The sequence below is a fragment of the Raphanus sativus genome, chromosome 8 (assembly GCF_000801105.2).
Source record: "Raphanus sativus cultivar WK10039 chromosome 8, ASM80110v3, whole genome shotgun sequence".
NCBI lineage: Eukaryota > Viridiplantae > Streptophyta > Magnoliopsida > Brassicales > Brassicaceae > Raphanus > Raphanus sativus.
Window position 1 is genome coordinate 26,137,397 of NC_079518.1, and position 20,482 is coordinate 26,157,878.

Genomic DNA, 20,482 nt, shown 5'->3' on the forward strand with positions numbered 1-20,482 from the left:
GCATAGTAACCAACTTAATAATAGTAACCAACTTAATAATAAGAAGAAAGAAAAGGTTTTGATACGACAAGGACTACTAGAATCCTTTCTTTTTCTAAATATTTTGGAAATTATCTGTGATATTTTTAGGCTGTAGCCTCTTTGAGATGGTCATATTAACATCAACACGAAAGTTACAGTCAGTTCAGGCAATATATAAACATAGAACCAAACTGAAAGATGACAACAGAACCAGATCACATCTAGAAACATAAACTGTTATCCTTAGTGAATAAGTTCAACTAATTATGCATATCGACGTGGTACACAAGCTATTAGTTTAAGCAGTAAGCCTACAACTTTTTAGAAAGCTTATTTTAACACGACAGCGTTTTCCCTTTTTCACATACTCTAGGGCTTAAACTAAATTAACTGCTTACTATCTCTGATGGTGGAACCAATAGCTGAAGCTGGTGAACCACATGAGACATCCTGGGCCTCATAGATGGCACATTCTGCGTACAAGAATAAACCAAGTCCACAACTTTCTGAACCACACTCGCTTCCGGTAAACCAGACGTTATAACCGGATCAAGAAGCTCTAACCACCGGTTTGCCTGAACCAACGGTGTAGCCCATTCGAATATACTCTGCCACCCAACAGAAGAGTTAACCGCTTGTGTCGGTCTACGACCACTCACAATCTCAAGCAAAAGGACTCCAAAGCTGTAAACGTCACTCTTAGTGGTGAGCTCGTTTCTGTAAACGTACTCAGGTGCGAGGTAACCATATGTCCCACCAGCCATTACCGTTCTCTCTTGCATTACTTCCCATGGGACAAACTTTGAGAGACCAACTCCCATTAGATGAGCTCCAAACTCCTCATCAAGCAGTACGTTACTCGCTCTTATGTCACGGTGCACCACTTGTGGCTTGACCTTGTCGTGAAGAAACCTGTTCATTCAGACCGAAGCTCTTAGAACCAAACCCTAACCAAAAACTTTATTAGAACAGATTTGCAACTTTTTTTTGGACAACAAGAGATTTAGAATTATATTTTTATTCCTAAACATTTTTTATCTTTGATACATAAAATTCTATTTGAACTCTATTTTATTTCAGTTGACAGAAACTAATGTGTATATATATTAACCAAACCAAACCCGAACCAAAGCTTTATTACAAGAGATTTACAGTTATATTTCTATTTCAAAACAATTTTTATTTTCTAATTTAAACTCTATTTTTTATACATAAAATTCTTTTTGAATTATATTTTATTTTCAGTTGACAGAAACTAAAGTGTATATATTAACCAAACCAACCCGAACCAATCAAAAGCAAGACTGACTTACGCGATTCCTTGAGCAAGAGTTGTGGCTATGTTCAGTCTCATGTTCCAGTCCAAGCTCCTACCACCTCTAGGCACATGGTGCAGCCATCTATCAAGCGGACCATTGGCTATGAACTCATAAACAATGAACCTCTCTCCATGATCATAGCAACAACCTTTGATAGCAACCACATTGGTGTGATGAAGCTTAGCAGCTCTTTTAATCTCAGAGTAGAACTCTTTCTTCCTCTGAAAACTCGACCGTTTCAGCCTCTTAACCGCCACTTTGGTCCCGTCTGATAAACCGCCGGTATAGGTTCCTCCGGTTTTCGCGTCCCCGGCGAGACGGTTTGCTTCGCTGAAGTTCTTGGTCATTGATCTGAGCTCCTCGCTTGTGAATATCTTCCACGATGGAGGAGGAACCAAAGCTGGACTTGATACTTTACGCGATTTTCGACGTTTCTTGCTCCGTTTGTAGATAAGGAACCATAGTATGATGGCGAATGTGGTGAAGAGGATCAATCCGCTTACAACTAAAAGGATGATTTTATATTCACCGTGACAGTTACTACATTTGGTGTCTGCAAAAAAAAAGAGACAGAAGCCTATGCTTAGTGTTTGCTGTCTGGATACTAGCTATAGTGAGACAAGGGAGTGTTATTACCAGAATCAACAGAGCAAATGAAAGCATGAGAGGCGTTACATCTTTCACCAAAGACTTGTAATGAACCGTTTGTCAAAACCATACATATGTCAGCACCGCAAGATGAGCTGCCATTGCGACATGGTGTACGAACCGGCACTTTAGGAAACATGGTTTGGTTCCACTGAGGAGTCTTGGGATCGGACCAGGTCCAGTTAAAGCCCACGGTAGAAGAGTTCAGGCTTCTTCCTCCGATCCAACAGCTAGTAGCGTTTGCATTACATAGTTTTTGAACAAAGCTGAGTTCTTTGTTGGATGAAAGCGATGCTAAGTGACCCCCAGAGGCTATGCATAACGTCTCTGACTTCTCCCACGAAGTGGAGTTTCTGAAGTACGCGAAGCATTTCGTTTGGTTCGGTCCAAGGACCCAATTGGTAGGGCAAGAAACTGTACATTGGACAGTAAAGTAAATGTAAGAACTCTTATCTCAGATATTTTCAGACAAGACTCTAATTAAAGTTGTAAAGATTTTTACCTTTGTGAGATCTGTTCTTGAAACCAATTGCATTTTGAGCTGATGATTCACTCGATATCTGAAAGCAATTAACATAAATCACCACTTGAATCTGTTAAAAGATTCAACAACTTAAGCAGAGAGTTCGAACAAGTTCATGAATGCTTTCACTTACTGTATCCAAGGAGGCGAGATAGAGTAGAAACAGACAAGAAATCAAAACCAGAGCCTGTTTCCGACAGAAACCCCAAGTCAGTTCCATAGCTGCAGCTTTCACAAAACCCTAAAAAGAAAATCAGTGAAGCTTAGCATTGAATTGACATAGCAGAAACCCGTATCTGCAAAAGAGAAAGATTCATCGGCTTGAGAAGAAATGGTCGGGGAATAAGAAATTACCGCCAAGTCATAAAATCAGGAATGAAAACGAAGACTTTGTGTTGAATGAAGTCTCTTCTGAATTGCTCATATGTAATCCCAAGAGGATATAGAATAGAGAGAGAAAGAAAAAAAAAGAGCTTTAATGGCGAATTTATGGAGCAGACAGTAGACGGACTTCGGACAAGTCAGTGGGTAGTTCGGACATAAAAAAGAAATCTAATTTTCTTGTTTCTACCACTAATTTGTATGAAAATACATTTGGCCCCTAAATTACTCAATTTTTCGACTTCCCACTCTACAAACTACTACAATTTTTTTTGCAATGTTCAAGAATTTGGTAGGCGGTAACTAGGCCTTTTATGTGGGATTAAAGAATAGATAGATTATTCGGGACCTAGCGAGGCCTAGGCATTAACGAATTATTGGTTTGTTTTATATATATTCCATATTTCTATGAGACATTTCAGTTCTTGGGTTTAGTTATAAAATTATTGTGATGAATTATCAAAACTAAATACACAAAACGAAAGAAATTACATAAATTTTGGATTCAAACTAACATTATTTCTTAACTCAACATATATAGACTAATTTATATCGATTTAAACCGTTTTAGAATAGTTAAAACCTATTTGAATCGTATAAATTGGCATAAATCGGATTTAAAAAAAAATTGGGATTTTAAGGAAATCGGATGAGACCGAGTTGCATGTCAACTGAAAGATACAATTTATCTTGTAAAAAGACTTGCATGATAAGAGAAATCTCTCCCTCCCTCTTATCACCTTCATATATTTCAAAGAGAGGAACTTTTTGTGTGTAATGTACTTGTCGGATTAATCTTCTTTTCGCAAATTTTTGTTGTGTTTCAATTCAAAAACAGAATAATTCTTCATGATTTTTGATTAATCTATGTTTTTGGTTGATCTCAGTAATAATCCGATTATAAATCAGATTTGTTCTCCTCTTCTGCAGTTCATCACCATATATCATTTGATTCAAGTTAGATTTTCTCTTTTTTGGTTATGAGATTATTCCTACCTAAAGGAATCAATCTTTACTCATATTGATGGAGCTTAAAATTGGCTAAGTAGTAAAGTATCCCTGATAGAGAAGAATATGTGATTTTGAATTTATCTTGGTTGAATAAAAACAAATTTAGTAGAATCAGCATCTTATGATGGTCCGATAAAAAAAATCTTTTGATATAATTGAGTTTTTGATATATAATTGGTAGTTTGATATAGGTTTTGATTTCAAGCGACGGTTTTGGTGGAAGATTGGAGGTTAAATGAGTACAAAACTAAGAAGTTTAATGACTTTATGGTGAGAAAGATAATGGTCGTAGCTGCGCGGAGGTTGAAGAAGAGATTTTTTTTTATTCTGGCAAAATCTTCCAGCGATAGTGTAGAGGATTCGTTTTGCATGTGTCTTTTTGGCATGTAATTCATCTGTTTTTAGCTTGTTTACATGTGCCATGATGTGGTAGACATAAAGTTGTACTCTTTGTTTCTCGTTTAAAATTTTAGTGAAATTCAGAAGTCGACAAAAAAAATCTTGTAAAATAACCTATGGTGATTTTTGGCATAGATCAATGAACCATATAGATCTTTTGGACTAATTTTTTTACAAACTTACCATATATTTGACATTATGGAAACAAGAAAACTAACATACACAATGGAAAATATACAATTAACCGAACAAGAAAATCATTGCCATCAATTGGGAATTCTCGACTGATATTTCTAACCAAAGATTACTAGGAAGAAAAGCATTGATGAAAAATAAAACGGAGATTGAGACCATTGGTGGATCCACCAATGCAACAACTAGATTCATTGTTGAATTTAGAAAAAGAACAATAATTTCACCTTTTCAGAAATTTATTATTTGTTATGTTTATCGTTAGTCAATTTTGTTTATTTGTTATTTACGAATTTAGTTATGTAAATAAATGTTTGCTGAAAAAGTGTTTCTCTTTCCTTTTAAATCAAAAGGCTATTGTATTAAATTTATTAGAAAATACATTATTTTTTCAGAACCCTGATGGGAGATTTAGTAATAACTAATTCATATGCAAATGTAGTGGTCAATTTGTCTGACTATTGAGTATTGCTATAATTTGACATTGGCTAAAATGATCGATTTTAAATCGTTACTTGTATAAAAGAATTGTGATAAATATTGATGTGGTGTTTTCTGTCCATTTTGAATCAACATGCCTCCAAAAGTGACAATCTAACCATTATGGCTATAAGAATCTGCTACGAGCAAAATCCATCCATGGTGATTGCTTTTGCTTGTTTCATTTCACTATTCATTTTTAATAAAAGTTATGTATTTTCAATCTCTACTATTCAAAAGACATTGTAGCTGATAATAGCTTTCATTGACTATTTGCATTCAATAGTGTCATCCATTCTCCACCACATAAATTGGTTTTATGTAAATCATACTAGGGATTGGTCCATCTTACGGACGGGTGAATTTACATTAAAACTATCTAAAATATTAATACCGAAGTACATTTATCTATGTCCGCTTAGTTTTTCACAAATATTACAACTTCATGCCACTGTCTCAAAACACAGTAGTTTAATCATTTAGTTTTAACATAAAAAAATTGTGGCCTTTAGTGTTAATTACCCATTATTATTTTGTTTGGACTTTCTTTTTTACTCACATGGTCCAGACTTCTAAACCAATCGATTGAAATATCTACACTACTAAACCAATCAATGGAAATATCTAAATTAAACACCCAAAAGCAATTAGTGTAAATTATTATTCATATTAATACATATGTATATTAACATATTCTATTGCTTATGGTAGAAATTATTTTCACAGTGAAGAAACATTTTAGATTGTTTTGCTTATGATGAAATTTTGGTTTTGTTTTAGATGGTTTATATTTTGGTTTGTTCGTGACAAAAAAAATTGGTTTGCAATATAAACTCAAAACGAAAAAAAATTGGTTTGCTAATAATATCTAACCTAATTAAACTGCTTTTCTTCCACTCCACGAAACATTCCTAAACCAGTCCTAAATTTACGAAATTTTTTAATTAATGTACATTATTGACATTTAAAGCAATTTTTAATTGATACGCACTCAAAGATTTTCCTAATTCTACGCGATCAGAATATAACTACTCAAGAAATTTCCTAATCCTACGCGAAAAGAATATAAATTATTAATTGATCAACAGCTCGAATCAAATAACTAACACAGTACGAAAATCTTTTTAAAAAACTTGACCACCAAGTTCTCTTTTTCTCTACGGATATTCCTTTTCCCTAATAGATAATAAATAATAAATGTACATTTAATTGCTTTTAAGATCTTTTGCCTTTGATTGTATTTTTAAATTATAACTACCAAAAATAAAATATCGAACTTATTGACATTTAACCTAACGTGCGCCATTTTTCACCACCAGTATATATATCTCATCATCTATTCTCCAAATCATATAAAAAAAATTCCAAAACCTCTAACATGTCGAAGATGACGACGTTTGTTCCTCTCACCAGACTTAGACCTTTCAAAGACAACTGGCGTGTTCAAGTTAAATGTTTACATTCATGGAAGGAAAACACCTCTTTTGCAGGTGATACTTTCGAAATGGTCTTGACAGATCAATGGGTAAGTTTTCTAACACACGTTTCGTCCTCTTATTGTATTACTAATGTTTCAAATGTATCTAATATGACTGTGTTTTTTGTTAGGGTAACAAGATCCATGCTACTTGCAAACGATCTCTCATGCACCGAATTCAACGTTTCTTAGCTTTAGATTCATGGGGTGTCATTGAACATGTCAATGTCAATGCAGCTGGTGGTCAATATTGAACCACAAACTATCGGTACAAGATGGTTATAGCAGAAGATGATGTGCTATCGCATTCAGATTTAGTTGATGATAGAAGTTTCCTATCTCTTGCTACTTATAGCGAAATTGAAACATGTGAAACAAAAAAGCAAGTTTTCCTCATAGGTATCTCAATCTCACTTATATTCCTATCGTTTTTAAAAATTTCTTTAAGTTAAGATAAGTTCTAACCTATGTTTCATATTTTTTGACTCGCAGATGTGATAGGAAAAATTCACAAGACTGTAATTTTGAATCTTGGGCTATCATAATATAATTTTCAAAACAATTTTATTTTTGAACATTTCCATTACTTTTTAATTTTTTTAAAACCCTGTAATTAAAAGTTTAAAATATTTAAGCTTACATAAACAAGTTATAATAAATTTGAATTAAAAAAACCCACAATAATATTTTCATACTAAAAATGGATATTTATATAACATCATACTTTATAATCAGACACTCAACAAACCGAACGAAAAACACCAATATCAAAATTCAACAAATATGAAAGCCGCCGAATTTTAATTTACCATTTAATCTTTCCAAACATACACCCGCGCAGGTCCAAAATCTAGTTTTATATTAAAATGCATTTTTATTCTATAACAGATTTGATTTTTTTTTTTTGAAAAAATTGAATATAAATATAATTTCTTTTCTAATTAGATTATATATTTATTTTATTAACATTTGACCTTTGTTTAGATTCTTACATATTTGGGTTTTTATTTGTTATCAACTATAATATATAACATTGTCCTATATAATTTTCAGTATTCATTTCAATTATATTTTTAATGGATGTTCTCTTTTTTTCACTTACATGAGATTATATGTGTAGTATTTTAATATATTTTTAATTTTATGTTAGAGTTTTATGTTTATTGTGGTATATCTGAATGTATTCTATCTGTTATTGTCTAATAATGTTTTTATTCAAAAATTTCTTAACCAAATACTAAAATCACATTATCTTTGGCTAGTCTAGCATGTATTATATTCTCAGGTTTTTTTAATGTTAATCAGATTTTTTTCAGAAAAGGTATTATATAACAAAATTTATTATGTTTCACTTAAATAACGAAAATTAATTTTGTCATTTATTTATAGTAACAGAATTAATGAATTTCTTTCACTTTTAAATTTTGTGTGTGAAGTTGTGATTTATTCATGTAATATGTAAAATTAAGTGGGAATTCTTTTATTATTCGCTTGAATCATTGTTTGGGCTTTTTCATGGTACTAAGGGAAGATATGATCTTTATGATATCTTCTTGCCTGAGGTGCAAATTAAAGGAAGCCGTTATGTAGAAATGCAATTATGCCGTTATGTTTTTTTTTAACACTGAAGTTTATTAAGCCATATAGACAACCATTGTTTTGGGAGTAGCAACAAAGACACAAAAAGAAACAAACCAGGAAAACAGAGAGCAGATAAAGAAAAACCCAGTAGAGACAGTTTAATAACAGAGAATGGACTTATTAGTCATTGAAGGTTGACTTGATCTCACCAAAAAACCCAATGATGTCTACGAAATATACGGTTGAGGTTGCCTATTATTGCTAAATTTTAATAACAGAGAATGGACTTATTGTGAAAGTAAATTGTCAAAGATGAAAAAAATAATTTACATTAAGATATCATGAAGAATATCGATTCAGATTCACTTGAAAGCCGAGAACAACAACATCAAAGGTTACAATGTTAAATATCAGGACGGAAAATTTTAGAATGTGGCTTAGTATGGCTTACCACGTGGAACTCTTAGACCATTTGGTAGAGTGTCCGCGACAGGTTCAGGAAGCTTCAGCATCGCCGTGGTAGCTTGACCATGTAAACCTCTCAGTTGATCTGATACTTCTTCAATACAGTTGTCCGGTTCAGTGTTAATTCCCTATAAATACTCTTCCGTCAGCCTTACACGCATGTTCAGTGTTAATTCTGGCTTCATTTTCTATCTACACATAAAGTTATAAAAAAATAAGAGTCTGCTTACACATTTCCATAAGTCTTATCCAGGAAAATTATATACCATGTTTAACTGTTTGACGTCAGTGGTTTCCTTTGCGCTAGCCTCATACCACAGTCCCAAAAAATAGAAGAATGTTTAGAATCTCAAGATATAAACTGAATTCGATAACCAAGATACAAAGTAAGAAAATTGACTCGAATATAGACCAAGAAGCAAGTAACTCATGGTGTTGTATCCAAGCCACTCAAAAATCCATCTGTCACTACGACTAACCAGCATGTGGAGTTTGCCTTTCCATCACTGAGTAATTTCTCTGCACCATCTCAATGTTTCTTTCTTCAAATCCTCTAGCTGGAACAAAAAACATGTCTCAGCAAAGTAAGAAACAATTACCAACAAATAAAAAGAACAACAGTATGGATAAGCTGTATAGACTCACGTCATCACCATGTTTTTCTTTCCTAGTTGGGCGAACCTATTTTCGGTTTCAATATTGTAAACTTGATGGTATTTGTGTTCATATATGAAATTATAATTTTCATGTAAAAGCATACAAATATTATATACAAGACAAATAATAACAAGGTCGTTCATGAAATGATAAAATTATACATAAGCCAATAATACTGCAATAATCTGATTTCAATGTTTCCTAGATTATCTATTATGTATATCAAAATTAAAAATTTATGAATATTTTTTAAACTATTGTTTCATTATATTATTATTATACATATATTTTCACTAGTATACGATTAGTTGTTTGAAATAACTAAATACATGATAAACAAAAAGAAAAGATAAAAAAAAACTATACATGAACAAAAACTGAACATAAAACAAAACATATAGCAAAAAGAGACAAAAAAAAATTAAAATATATATATCAACCCTGTGATGATTAAATTGATTTTCTTAGAATACACAGACTTAACTATATTTTTTTGGCTTTCTGTTAATGAACTTAAGCTCAAATTTTTTTTTTTTTTTTTTGAAACTCAAGCTCAAATTGTCTAATAGTTGAATTTTCTTAGGTTTTGTAAATGAACCAACTAGCAGTCTATACCAGTCACATGATTCATATAGTTTTGTCATCATTTAGTGATCAACAAACAAAAGCCTCGATTTCATAGCTTAAAAAGAGATTAATGGAAATCGTCGAAGAAATAAGAGTTTTATATTTAGAATAAAAATTGTATTTATTAGATTATAATGTTTACCAAATACTCAATCAATATTTCATTCTTGAAATTTGAGATCCAAACCAAAATTTTATTCATTGATTGATGGATCTAATATTAAAATTTAACAATTGTTGTTTGTCTAAATTGATTGATGGATCTATTTGAACCAAATGCAATGTATTTGTCTAAATTGTAGTAATTCAGGTTTTTATAAGAACATCTTAGTTGTTTTAGTTTTAATCTTTCATCGAAATGTATTGGACCATAAATTTCGGTATTACTTGAAGTCTGAAATATATCTTCATATGATTTTCAATTTTGTTAATTTGAAAATTGAATACGTTACTCAAAAGATCAAAACGTCGTTTGGATTTATTTTCAAGAAAGCCCAGCAAAAAGAAAAACATATAAGCCTTTATGATCTGACTTATGAGCCTGCACAATCCAAATCATGTGGGTTTATGAACCGAATGAAACCTTAATGGGCTTATTATAAACCCATTTCAAAACCCTAAGAAGAAAACCCTAGGTTTATAAACAGTTTTTGATGACCTAGTTCCGTCACTTCTCAGAGACCTCTAAAGTTATCTCGTAACTCGCATCCGCTGCAATGGTGATTCTACGATCTCTTTCTTTGTCATCTATGTTTCGCGTATTTACTCGTTGGTATCAATCGCTGATTTATGGTTTGTGTGTTTGAGGGTTGCAGACGAAGGGAACGGGGAGTTTCGGAAAGAGGAGGAACAAGAGTCACACTCTCTGTGTGAGATGTGGCCGTCGCAGTTTCCACATCCAGAAGAGCCGTTGCTCCGCCTGTGCTTACCCCGCCGCTCGCAAGAGAACCTGTATGCTTCTCTCTCTCTCTCTCAGCTACTTCGTATTCGCTTGACTTGTATCGACTGAGAAATGGTTCATTCTTCATTTCAAAATGATGATTAGGGTTCCTTGGATAGTGTTTTCGTTAGGTATATCATTTTTGATTGGTTTAGGAAGTCTTAGGGTAAGAGTTGAATATAGATTCAAGAACATTATGCTTTATTCTATGTTCTGTTGACTTCATTTCTAGGAATTAAACATCTCGTGAGACATTTATGTTTGTTCTTTTGCGACAAGACATTCTGTTTTGAATTTGAGTAATCTGATTGGTGTGTGTGTACTCAACTGTTTTCAGACAACTGGAGTGTGAAGGCAATCCGTAGAAAGACCACAGGAACTGGAAGGATGAGGTATCTTCGCAATGTGCCTCGCAGGTTCAAGACCGGTTTCAGAGAAGGTAACCTATCCTCTATACACTCCACTGAGTATTTTTTATTCTTCTGGTTATTCATAGACCATATTGAATTTGTTATAAATGATGCTTGTAAATTGATCGTTTGCATGTTCACTGTCTTGCTTAGGTACTGAAGCCAAGCCAAGGAACAAGTCAGCAGCTTCATCAGCTTAAACTCTAGATTTATGGCTTATGAGTTTGTTTGCAAGATCACTCTGTTTTATTATTCAGTATCTGATTACAATTTCTCTTTTTGGTGTGTTATCTACTCTCTATATAAACTTTTGGACTTGAATGAGATTTCTGTTAAGTTTGCAATTTGCAAGTCCTTTATTCTGTTATCTATTTTGTGTTTAGTGTATTTTGAGTGTGTTCATCTAGCTTCGTTTAGCATTTTTAAGGAATTTTTTAGCATTTTTTGCTTGAATGTTGATTTTTTAATTTTAACATAAGATTTCACTCTATTAAATGTTCGGATAAAACAGTTTAAAAATTGATGAATAAGTATGCATTAATCTTATCAATATTAGTTTAACAAGATTATTTGTATTGATCTTATCACTATTAAAAATATAAAATCCTAAGCAATCTGATATATCTTTAAAAGTTAAATTCAACGTAAACAATTGGTTATTTTGCCGTATTGTTAAGTTATAATATGGGTCGATCTATCCTTTTTTTTCGGTCAAACGGTTGATCTATCTTAGTAAGAATTGCTCCAATCCAATTCCATATCTCACTCTATAATAGTGTTTACTTCATAAATGGAGTAATCTAATTTTTGTTTGTTCATTATGGACATGAGAAATATAGTAGGATTGGAGTATTTTTATTCTATTTTCAATTTTACTTTATTTTAGAGGGAAAAATAGAGTATTACATCGGAGATGTTCAAAGTAGAAAATGGTAGTGGTGAATATCGATTTAAACTCTTCGCTATTCGTAGAAGAGAATAATTCTGTGTAAAGCTGTGAAAAGTTTAAATGTATAAAATATATGGTCCTAGTCCCACGCGGATTGCTTTTGCTTTTTATGATGATGAAAGGTATTTATTTTCGTTGAATCTAAAATACCGGTACAAGATAATAGTTTCCCTTGACTATTGCATTCAGTAGTTGTGCTCCATTCTCCACCACGTATAGAAATCATAAGTAAAATTTCGAATCATCATTGTCAGTTAATAAGATACACTTAACAACTGTATTAGCGCGTAGAAATGTTTACCAAACTTAGAATGAGCAATTCAGTAAAGATAACAAACGAGTTTGTATAGCAAATGTGGATACACAATGACTTGTCAAACAGACATCTTACTAAGTTGATATGGTACTAATTGTTCTCTTCCAAGACTAAAGTGGTTGATTCTGAACAACAACACTTTCTAAGATTGTTTTCAGTGGAGATTTTTGTTCTAACTTGTGTGCATGGTAACTAAAAAATAGATTATAAAATCTTCAATTACATCTATTCTTTTTTTGAAAAATCTATTTCATTTTTTATTAGATTTTTTAATATTCAAAAATAAGTACTAATTTTTTATTAATGTAGTGCTATATAATAGATTAATATCATATTTCTGCATTTCTAAAATGTTATATTTTCCTTATTTTCATAATTATTTTTCTGTAAATATATAAATAATACAAATATATCATTCATTTGTATTTAAAAATAACATTACTCTTATAGATGATACATAAAAGAAAAACTCACCAATATTTATTACTAACAATAATAATAGTCTAGATTTAACAATTTAAAAGATTTTATAACTTATATACATTTTTGTTTTTGCAATTTATAACTTAATTCACATTTAAAATTTAAATTTAGGGGTTACAAGCTAATGTTTTGTTTGAAAAGTATAAGCAGAAAAATATTTTTTAAAATCTCTACACACATTTTTTTTTTTTGCTAAAACTCTACACACATTTGCTAAGAGAAAAAGAAAACAGAGAGAATGAGAGACACTACCAGAAGAATAAATTCTCAAGTGGGGGACCTACCACATGACCCTTCTTCTTTCTTCTCCTTCTTCTTCCTCATTTCTCACTTCCGCCAATGTAACAAAACCAATCATCATACTCTGATCTAATGTCGTCGTCGAACAACACTATCCCCTCCGTCGCTAATCCACCAGACCCTGAGTTTCCCTTCACCCCAGCTAACTCTACCACTTCATCTCCCTCTCCGCCTTCCCCCATCGGACCTGATATAAACCCTCCGTTCCCCGTGGCGCGGACAAGCGACAGAGGCTTGCCGCCAGGAGTGTTAGCTGGCTTGATCACCGGAGCAGTTCTCGGAGCAACGTTTGTTTTGATCGGAGTTTGTGTCTTCGTCTGTTTCTACAAAAGGAAAAAGAGGAAGCTGAAGAGAAGAAAAGATGCTGAAGCCGCCACTAATGCAGACTCTCCATTACCTTCTTTGTCTGATCCGAAGTTAGGTAAATATCTTTCTACTTAACTCCCGGAAATCTAGGGTTTCTTTATTTATTTTGAAACTCAATTTTATAATTAGTTTTTAATATTCAATTTTTTTTTTTTTTGCAATGACTGATTCTGAAAATCAAATCAGACAGTAACTGGTTGTGTTCTGTTTTCTTGATTCTTGAATTCTTGAATTCCTGATTCTTGATTCTTGAATTATTGATTCTTGATTCTTGAATTCTTTGATTCTTGATTCTTGTTTGTTCTTTTTTTTTGGTAAAACTGATTCTTGTTTCCTGATTCTTGAATGTTGATTCTTGTTTCTTTTTTTTCTTCTTGATTCCTGATTCTTGAGTATTTATTCTTGTTTCCTGATTCTTGAATGTTGATTTTTGATTGGTTAATGTGAAATTTGATTACTTGAAACGATTTTTTTTTGTAGATAATAGTAACAATCTTCAGCAGTGGAATCAAAGTAGTACAAACTTAGACAACGTGTTCACGTATCAAGACTTGGCTAGTGCAACTGGTAACTTCGCCAGCAGCAACCTCATTGGACAAGGTGGGTTTGGTTATGTTCATAAAGGAGTTCTTCAAGACGGAACTGAGGTTGCCATTAAGCAGCTTAAAGCTGGAAGCGGACAAGGAGAACGCGAGTTTCAAGCGGAGATACAGACCATTAGTAGAGTCCACCACAGGCATCTTGTTTCACTTCTTGGTTATTGCATAACCGGATCTCAAAGGTTGCTTGTTTATGAGTTTGTGCCTAACAAGACTCTCGAGTTCCATTTACACGGTGAGTTAAAACTTCCTTGGGATTAATAAATGGTTTGTGTGATGATTTTAGAGACTATAGATAATTTAGTAAAATTATTAATAAAAATTTGTATTTTGAAGTTCTATGTTTATATTATATTTGGAGGTTTTAGGGTAATGTTTCATCTGCCTATATCCATGATCGGCTCTGATTGTGGTAATGTATTTGCAGAGAAAGGGAGACCAGTAATGGAATGGGGGAAGAGGATGAAGATTGCGTTGGGTGCAGCTAAAGGATTGTCATACTTACATGAAGATTGTAAGTTATGTTCCTTGTCTTTGTGTTTGTGTAAGAAACATTTGTTTTCATAGTGTTTGTTTTTTATGATTTAGGTAACCCTAAAACAATACACCGTGATGTTAAGGCTGCAAATATTCTTATTGACAATAGCTACGAAGCAAAGGTATTGTAAAACTTGTAAAAAATATCTACAAATTTTTTATTTCCTCTTTCACTACTAATGATGTTGTGACATGATTGATTCATCAGTTAGCAGATTTTGGACTCGCCAGGTCTTCTTTAGACACTGATACTCATGTCTCCACTAGGATTATGGGAACATTTGGGTATGTAACGCTCTAACCATATATGCAACCATTTAAACCATAAAGAATCTATTGACTTGTGATGTTGTATGGATGCAGTTACTTGGCTCCTGAGTATGCTTCTTCTGGGAAACTCACTGATAAATCAGATGTATTCTCATTCGGTGTGGTGCTTCTAGAATTGATAACCGGACGCAGACCTGTTGATAAGTCACAGCCTTTCGTTGATGATGATAGCATCGTTGATTGGGTTAGTTATCTCTTTTGTCTCCCTTAAGCATCAACTTTTGAATAAGCTTTTTCTAAACTTCAACTGATGCTATAGGCAAAACCTCTGATGATACAAGCTCTAAACGATGCCAACTTCGACGGTCTTGTTGACCCGCGGCTAGAAGGTAACTTCGATACCAGTGAGATGACGAGAATGGTTGCTTGCGCTGCTGCTAGTGTCCGTCACTCGGCCAAACGCCGCCCAAAAATGAGCCAGGTACCAATCAAATTTTTGCAACACTAGACCTCATAACAACCCTCTGAAACTTGTGGTCATTGCAGATAGTTCGAGCATTTGAAGGAAACCTATCTCTAGATGACTTAACGGAAGGAGTCACTCCAGGTCACAGCACTATCTACAGTTTAGATGGGAGCTCGGATTACAGCTCAACACAATATAAAGAGGACTTGAAGAAGTTCAAGAAAATGGCACTTGAGAGCCAGACATTTGGTAGCAGCGAATGTAGCGGTTTGACCACCAGTGACAACGGTCAGAACCCATCAGGCGCCTCTAGCATCACTGAAGGTCAACGTACAACGCAAGAGATCGAACCGGAGAAGAAAACGGATGAGACTATAAGTTAAAAACCAGAGGATTCTTGGTTAGCTAAAAGTCCAGCATTTTGGGGGTAGGCTAGGTGTAAACACATTTTTCATTACTTCGTATTAACGTGTGGCCTGATTTGGACGTGAGTATTTGTTGGAGACTAGCCAACAATTATTTTTATTTACTTTTTTTAAGTTTGGTGTGAATTTAAGAGATGCTTTATGATTCTTTTTTTTTTGTCACAGGCTTTATGATTCTTTATATATTTTTTGGCTCTAAGGAAAAATAATATCTTCAGTAAGTTTGTAATGAAGTGAAGGTATTTGTTGGAGAGTAGTCAAAATTATCATAGCCACATAGTTTTTTCGTTTACTAATTTTTTTTAAAAATATTTATTTTAAAAAAACTTTATTTTATTATAACATGTTATTTGTCTAATTCATAACATGTTATTTTCCAGTACTTATGGCGTTTCTACATAATCTACACTATTGGTAAAGTTACCCTTAACTATAATTTTGACATAAATATTTTGTTTCGGTTTGTAAATATTCACACATGGACTATTAATAGAGTGAAACTATTCGTTACAATTGAAAAGGTTCAGGATACATGGGCTTTTGAGGATAATTAGGATTTGTATAGATTTAACAAAAACAATGATAACTGATGATCAGATAACAATCTCAATAAGATTGTTTTGATATTTTGTTGTTGTTTTTGAAAGAAGACAAGTGAATGTTAGTTAAAAAGTTTTCAACATCTAAAAAGTATTAGAAGCCATTAGACCGTTTGATGGTTGCTTCTTTTTGGGGAAAAACGTCATTTTAATCCCAAACTTAACAAAATAAGCTAAAAAAAGCCTGAACTGTTGGATAAGCCAAACAATTCTCACATTTTCAAACTTTTGTTAAAATAATCATAAACTTATGTTGACCATACCTTTTTAAACACTCCGAAGTCAACCGTTAATTTTGCTTAAACTTCTGTTAAATAATTAAACGATGCGTTTTACTCTATAATTAAAAACATAAACTCGCGTCTTCTCTTCTTCTTCATCGACTTTGCAAATCCCCAATCACCATGGGATCAACTTCAGAAGCTCGTGGATTTCCAAGCATGTGTGTGTGTGGTGAACTTGTGAAATTTAGACGTTTAGGACACAAGAAAATCCTGGTCGAGCGTTCTTCAGGTGCGTGAGTAAGAGAGATGGGAGCAAAGTTTCTCTGATCAAAACCAATGTAAGTGATGATATGTTAAGAAAAAATGGTCTGGATCGTTTAAGCTTCATCAATTTCTCATTGTTAATTGTATAGGAGCACTTATTTAAATGTGTGGAAGAAGCTGTTTTTGAAGAGAAGAAGTTTGTTCGCTATTAGGACCAAGTTATTAGATAAGAAGTTAATTGTTTGACTTCTTTAAGGAAATTTGTTGCTATAATATTTAAGAAATTGTGTTGCGCTGATGTTCAAGAACGTGTTGTTCATAATGATTAAGAAGATGTGTTAAACAAAATAATAAAAGAGAAGGTTGGAACCGTTTGAGTCAAAAGAGATGGGAAAGAAACGTAACAAAGACATAATTCTCAACAAAAAAAAACGTAACAAAGATGTGTAACAAGAAATACGTGATCCATGATGTGTTGTTAACAAAATGAGATGACAAAGGAGACGAGACTTTTGAGTCTTTACGTAACAGAAGAGATGGTTTCAGCCATAACATAACAAAAGAGATGGTTTTAGTCATTACATAACAAAAGAGATGGTCTGAACTATTACATAATAAAAGAAAGAAGAACTGATTAAGCTTGAGTTTGTTCTTGTGAAAGACCTTGTGTTAATTCCCCCTACAAAAAATGCAAGTGTAAGCGACATGTACAGCATGATCTCAACTAAAAAAGTGATTAAAAAAAGAAAACATACCACTTTGACCAAAAAAAAAGAAAACATACCACATCTTGAAGTCTTGGCCGACCCCTTGGCCTTTTTGGTTCTCTTTCAGCTGTGGGATTAGAACATGTAGTTTTGGTGTGACCAGTGTTTAGGCAATTAGAACAAGTCATCTTACGCTTTTCTCGTCCAAGCCTTGTTGAGGAACTGGAAGATTCATTAGCTCCTTTTTTTCTATCATAATTGCTTGGTCTTCCACGATTACCTAGTCTATAGGGTGGTGGCAACACTGGTAGCCTATTCATCCTAGGCCATAATTTCATTCCCTGCACCGGCCTGATACCACGCGAGTATGTCACTCTCCACATGTCACTTGTGTAATACTTGGACACAAAATCTTCCATCTTTAGCTTCTTTGCAGTTATCACACATGAAGCATGAATACATGGAATTCCTCTGAGCTGCCACTTGAGACACCCGCATGTTTTCAAATCCATATCAACACTATAGGCGACACTTCCATCATCAATTTCATGAACATTCCCACATGCCATATATCTAATGCAATCCTTTGCATTTTCCTTAGTCTGTTCAATCTCCAAATGAACTTTCTTTGTGAACTTAGTCTTACAACGTGAAGCAAGGATAGCTCTTTTGGCATTACGAACCATGCATTGCCTTCTTATATCCTCTAACATTTCCAACAATGGTTTTTTTCTAGCTTCTCTAATTGTCTTGTTGAATGACTCACTAAGGTTGTTGAGGTTGTCATTGCAATTTGATCCTAATCTAAAAAAAGCTCTTGACCATGTATTGGGGTTTGTTTTCAGAAGGGAGTTATAAACACCTGAGCAATATTTTTTTAGTGTGTCCATATGCTCTTGATAATCCCCTAGAGTGTAGCTTCCTGCTATTTTCCAAAATAATCTCTCTAATTCAGAATCTTTACTGTCTCTTTTCCAGTTTGCAAGGATATGTCTTGAACACATTCGGTGTTCAGCTTCAGGAAGCTCATTCTTGACAGCATTCACAAGTCCCTGTTGATAAGAAAACACAATCAAATAAGCATAACACCAAAAAAAAAAACAGAACTAAGCATACCACAAACCTTCTGCTTGTCGGATATTATTGTTATTTTTGCTCCTTCTTACAGTCCTAAATCTGACTTCAAAAGCTTCACAAACCATTCCCAATTCACATTATTTTCAATCTCAACAACAGCCCAAGCAATTGGCACAATCCTGTTATCTCCATCTCTTCCTACAGCGGCTAGTAGATGCCCTTTAATATCCCACTTCAAGAATGCACCATCTAGCCCTATGATAGGCCTACATGATTCTATCCAAGATTCTCTCTGAGATGTGAAACAAACATATAACCTGTCAAACATTTGCTTGCTTCCTGGAGTAGCACCGGGAATAGTCTCAATAACCATTGTTGTATACTGATTTGACCTTTTTATCTCAGCTTCATAATCCCATATACGTGAGAAATGCACTTCATGGCTTGTTTTTCTCTCTCGGAATAGCTTAGACTTTGCTTTTGCACACTGTTCCTCTGTGACAATCAAATTGTACTCTCTCTTGACCTCTGCAGCCATCTCCTTTTTCGTAAACTTCCTGTTGATCCTTAACCTCTCCGCAAACAGCCAAGCAATTGAGGATACCTTAAGCATCTTTGAGTAGCCTGATCTCATACAATTATGCTCATTGATATATACTTTCACTTGCATCTTGTGCCTCCTTGGTTCATAAGAACAGTAAATCCTCCAAGGGCAACCCGACTCAACATCAGAGCATCTCGCACCCATCTTCCTTGATGTAGACTTGTACATTTTAATGTCGTAACGGGTCTTCAGAGAGTATCTTAACAATGCTAACTTGAAATCTGCTGCACAAGCAAATGTCTTCCCCAATGCCAAAAGCTCTTCACTGTCAACACTATTGGAAAACAACTCTCTCCGTTCTACCTCCTCTTCATCTTCGTCGGAAGATAATGGATCTGGTATCTTCTCATCATCCCAAATATCATCACCACTCTCTCCATCACTTACATTCTCTTCTTCTCTCGCGACATCTCCAAAATGTTGTGATAAATCTTCACAGTTCTCTTCTTCCACGTCTAATCCATTTTCTACAATATATTCTACTTGATTTTCTTCAACTTCATCCTCTCCGTTATCACCACCATCTCTTTCTCCCTCATCTCGGTCCACATCCTCATCTTGACGGTCTCTCTGAGTGTCGGGTCGAGGTTTGTTTCGTCTCTCATCTGCGGCGATTTGCTCAAGCTCCAGACCTTTTCCTGCATCGTGCCCCTCTTCAATTGTTTCACTCGAAGTAGCCTTCTTCTTACGTCTGTGATCAAGCTTCTTCAGCCTCTCCATCTGTTTTTTTTAATAGTCAAGAGTTAAGCTTGCTTCCTGTGTTAATCTATGGATTTAGGTGAATGATTTTGAGAATTAGGGTTTATTATCAATGGAGAAGAAGAAAAAATTACGAGACCACACGTTTTTTCTTTTTAAGTAAAACGCATCGTATTTTAACTAACAGAAGTTTATAAAAAGTTAACAGTTGACCTCATGATGCTTAAAACGACCAAGTCAACATAAGTTTATGATTATTTTGGGGTTTTTTTAAAAAGTTTAGGAATATTTTGGTTTACTGAAGCTTTTTTTAGCCTTTTTTGATAAGTTTGGGATTTTTTTGACGTTTTTCCCCTTCTTTTTGTATAATTACTTTAATTAATTTGTTCTTTATACTAATGGAGATGACTAATCGATATAGGGGTATTTTCGGAAATTAAGAGTTTTTAAAATAGTATCTTTTCCT

At 33.7% G+C, this 20,482-nt stretch overlaps 4 protein-coding genes across 4 annotated transcripts in view; 2 read left to right on the top strand and 2 right to left on the bottom strand.

Annotated features, from left to right (window-relative positions):
* The window catches only part of LOC108820705 (60S ribosomal protein L37-2), an 87,696-nt gene extending 76,221 nt beyond the window's left edge, over window positions 1-11,475 (top strand). The window contains exons 2-5 of the mRNA XM_056991712.1: window positions 10,482-10,500; window positions 10,597-10,732; window positions 11,059-11,160; window positions 11,285-11,475. Coding sequence (XP_056847692.1) covers window positions 10,498-10,500; window positions 10,597-10,732; window positions 11,059-11,160; window positions 11,285-11,331 — 288 coding nt within the window. The 5' untranslated portion in view covers window positions 10,482-10,497 and the 3' untranslated portion in view covers window positions 11,332-11,475. The remainder of the gene's footprint in view (window positions 1-10,481; window positions 10,501-10,596; window positions 10,733-11,058; window positions 11,161-11,284) is intronic.
* LOC108823139 (C-type lectin receptor-like tyrosine-protein kinase At1g52310) lies at window positions 184-3,021 on the bottom strand. The gene is made up of 6 exons (XM_018596412.2): window positions 2,866-3,021; window positions 2,645-2,752; window positions 2,491-2,548; window positions 1,977-2,402; window positions 1,335-1,893; window positions 184-933 (listed from the first exon to the last, which is right to left on the bottom strand). Exons 2-6 carry the CDS (start codon window positions 2,729-2,731, stop codon window positions 408-410), a joined length of 1,656 nt encoding a protein of 551 aa, XP_018451914.1. The 5' UTR covers window positions 2,732-2,752; window positions 2,866-3,021; the 3' UTR covers window positions 184-407.
* Window positions 11,476-13,084: 1,609 nt separating the features above from the next.
* On the top strand, window positions 13,085-16,026 carry LOC108818772 (proline-rich receptor-like protein kinase PERK15). The gene is made up of 8 exons (XM_018591708.2): window positions 13,085-13,600; window positions 14,026-14,379; window positions 14,572-14,658; window positions 14,733-14,803; window positions 14,890-14,966; window positions 15,045-15,195; window positions 15,271-15,432; window positions 15,498-16,026. The coding sequence occupies exons 1-8, from the start codon at window positions 13,252-13,254 to the stop codon at window positions 15,798-15,800; spliced, it is 1,554 nt and encodes a 517-aa protein (XP_018447210.2). The 5' UTR covers window positions 13,085-13,251; the 3' UTR covers window positions 15,801-16,026.
* A 1,537-nt stretch (window positions 16,027-17,563) lies between these two features.
* On the bottom strand, window positions 17,564-20,037 carry LOC108820419 (uncharacterized). The gene is made up of 3 exons (XM_018593363.2): window positions 18,850-20,037; window positions 17,714-18,688; window positions 17,564-17,608 (listed from the first exon to the last, which is right to left on the bottom strand). The coding sequence occupies exons 1-3, from the start codon at window positions 20,035-20,037 to the stop codon at window positions 17,564-17,566; spliced, it is 2,208 nt and encodes a 735-aa protein (XP_018448865.2).
* Window positions 20,038-20,482: the final 445 nt, after the last annotated feature.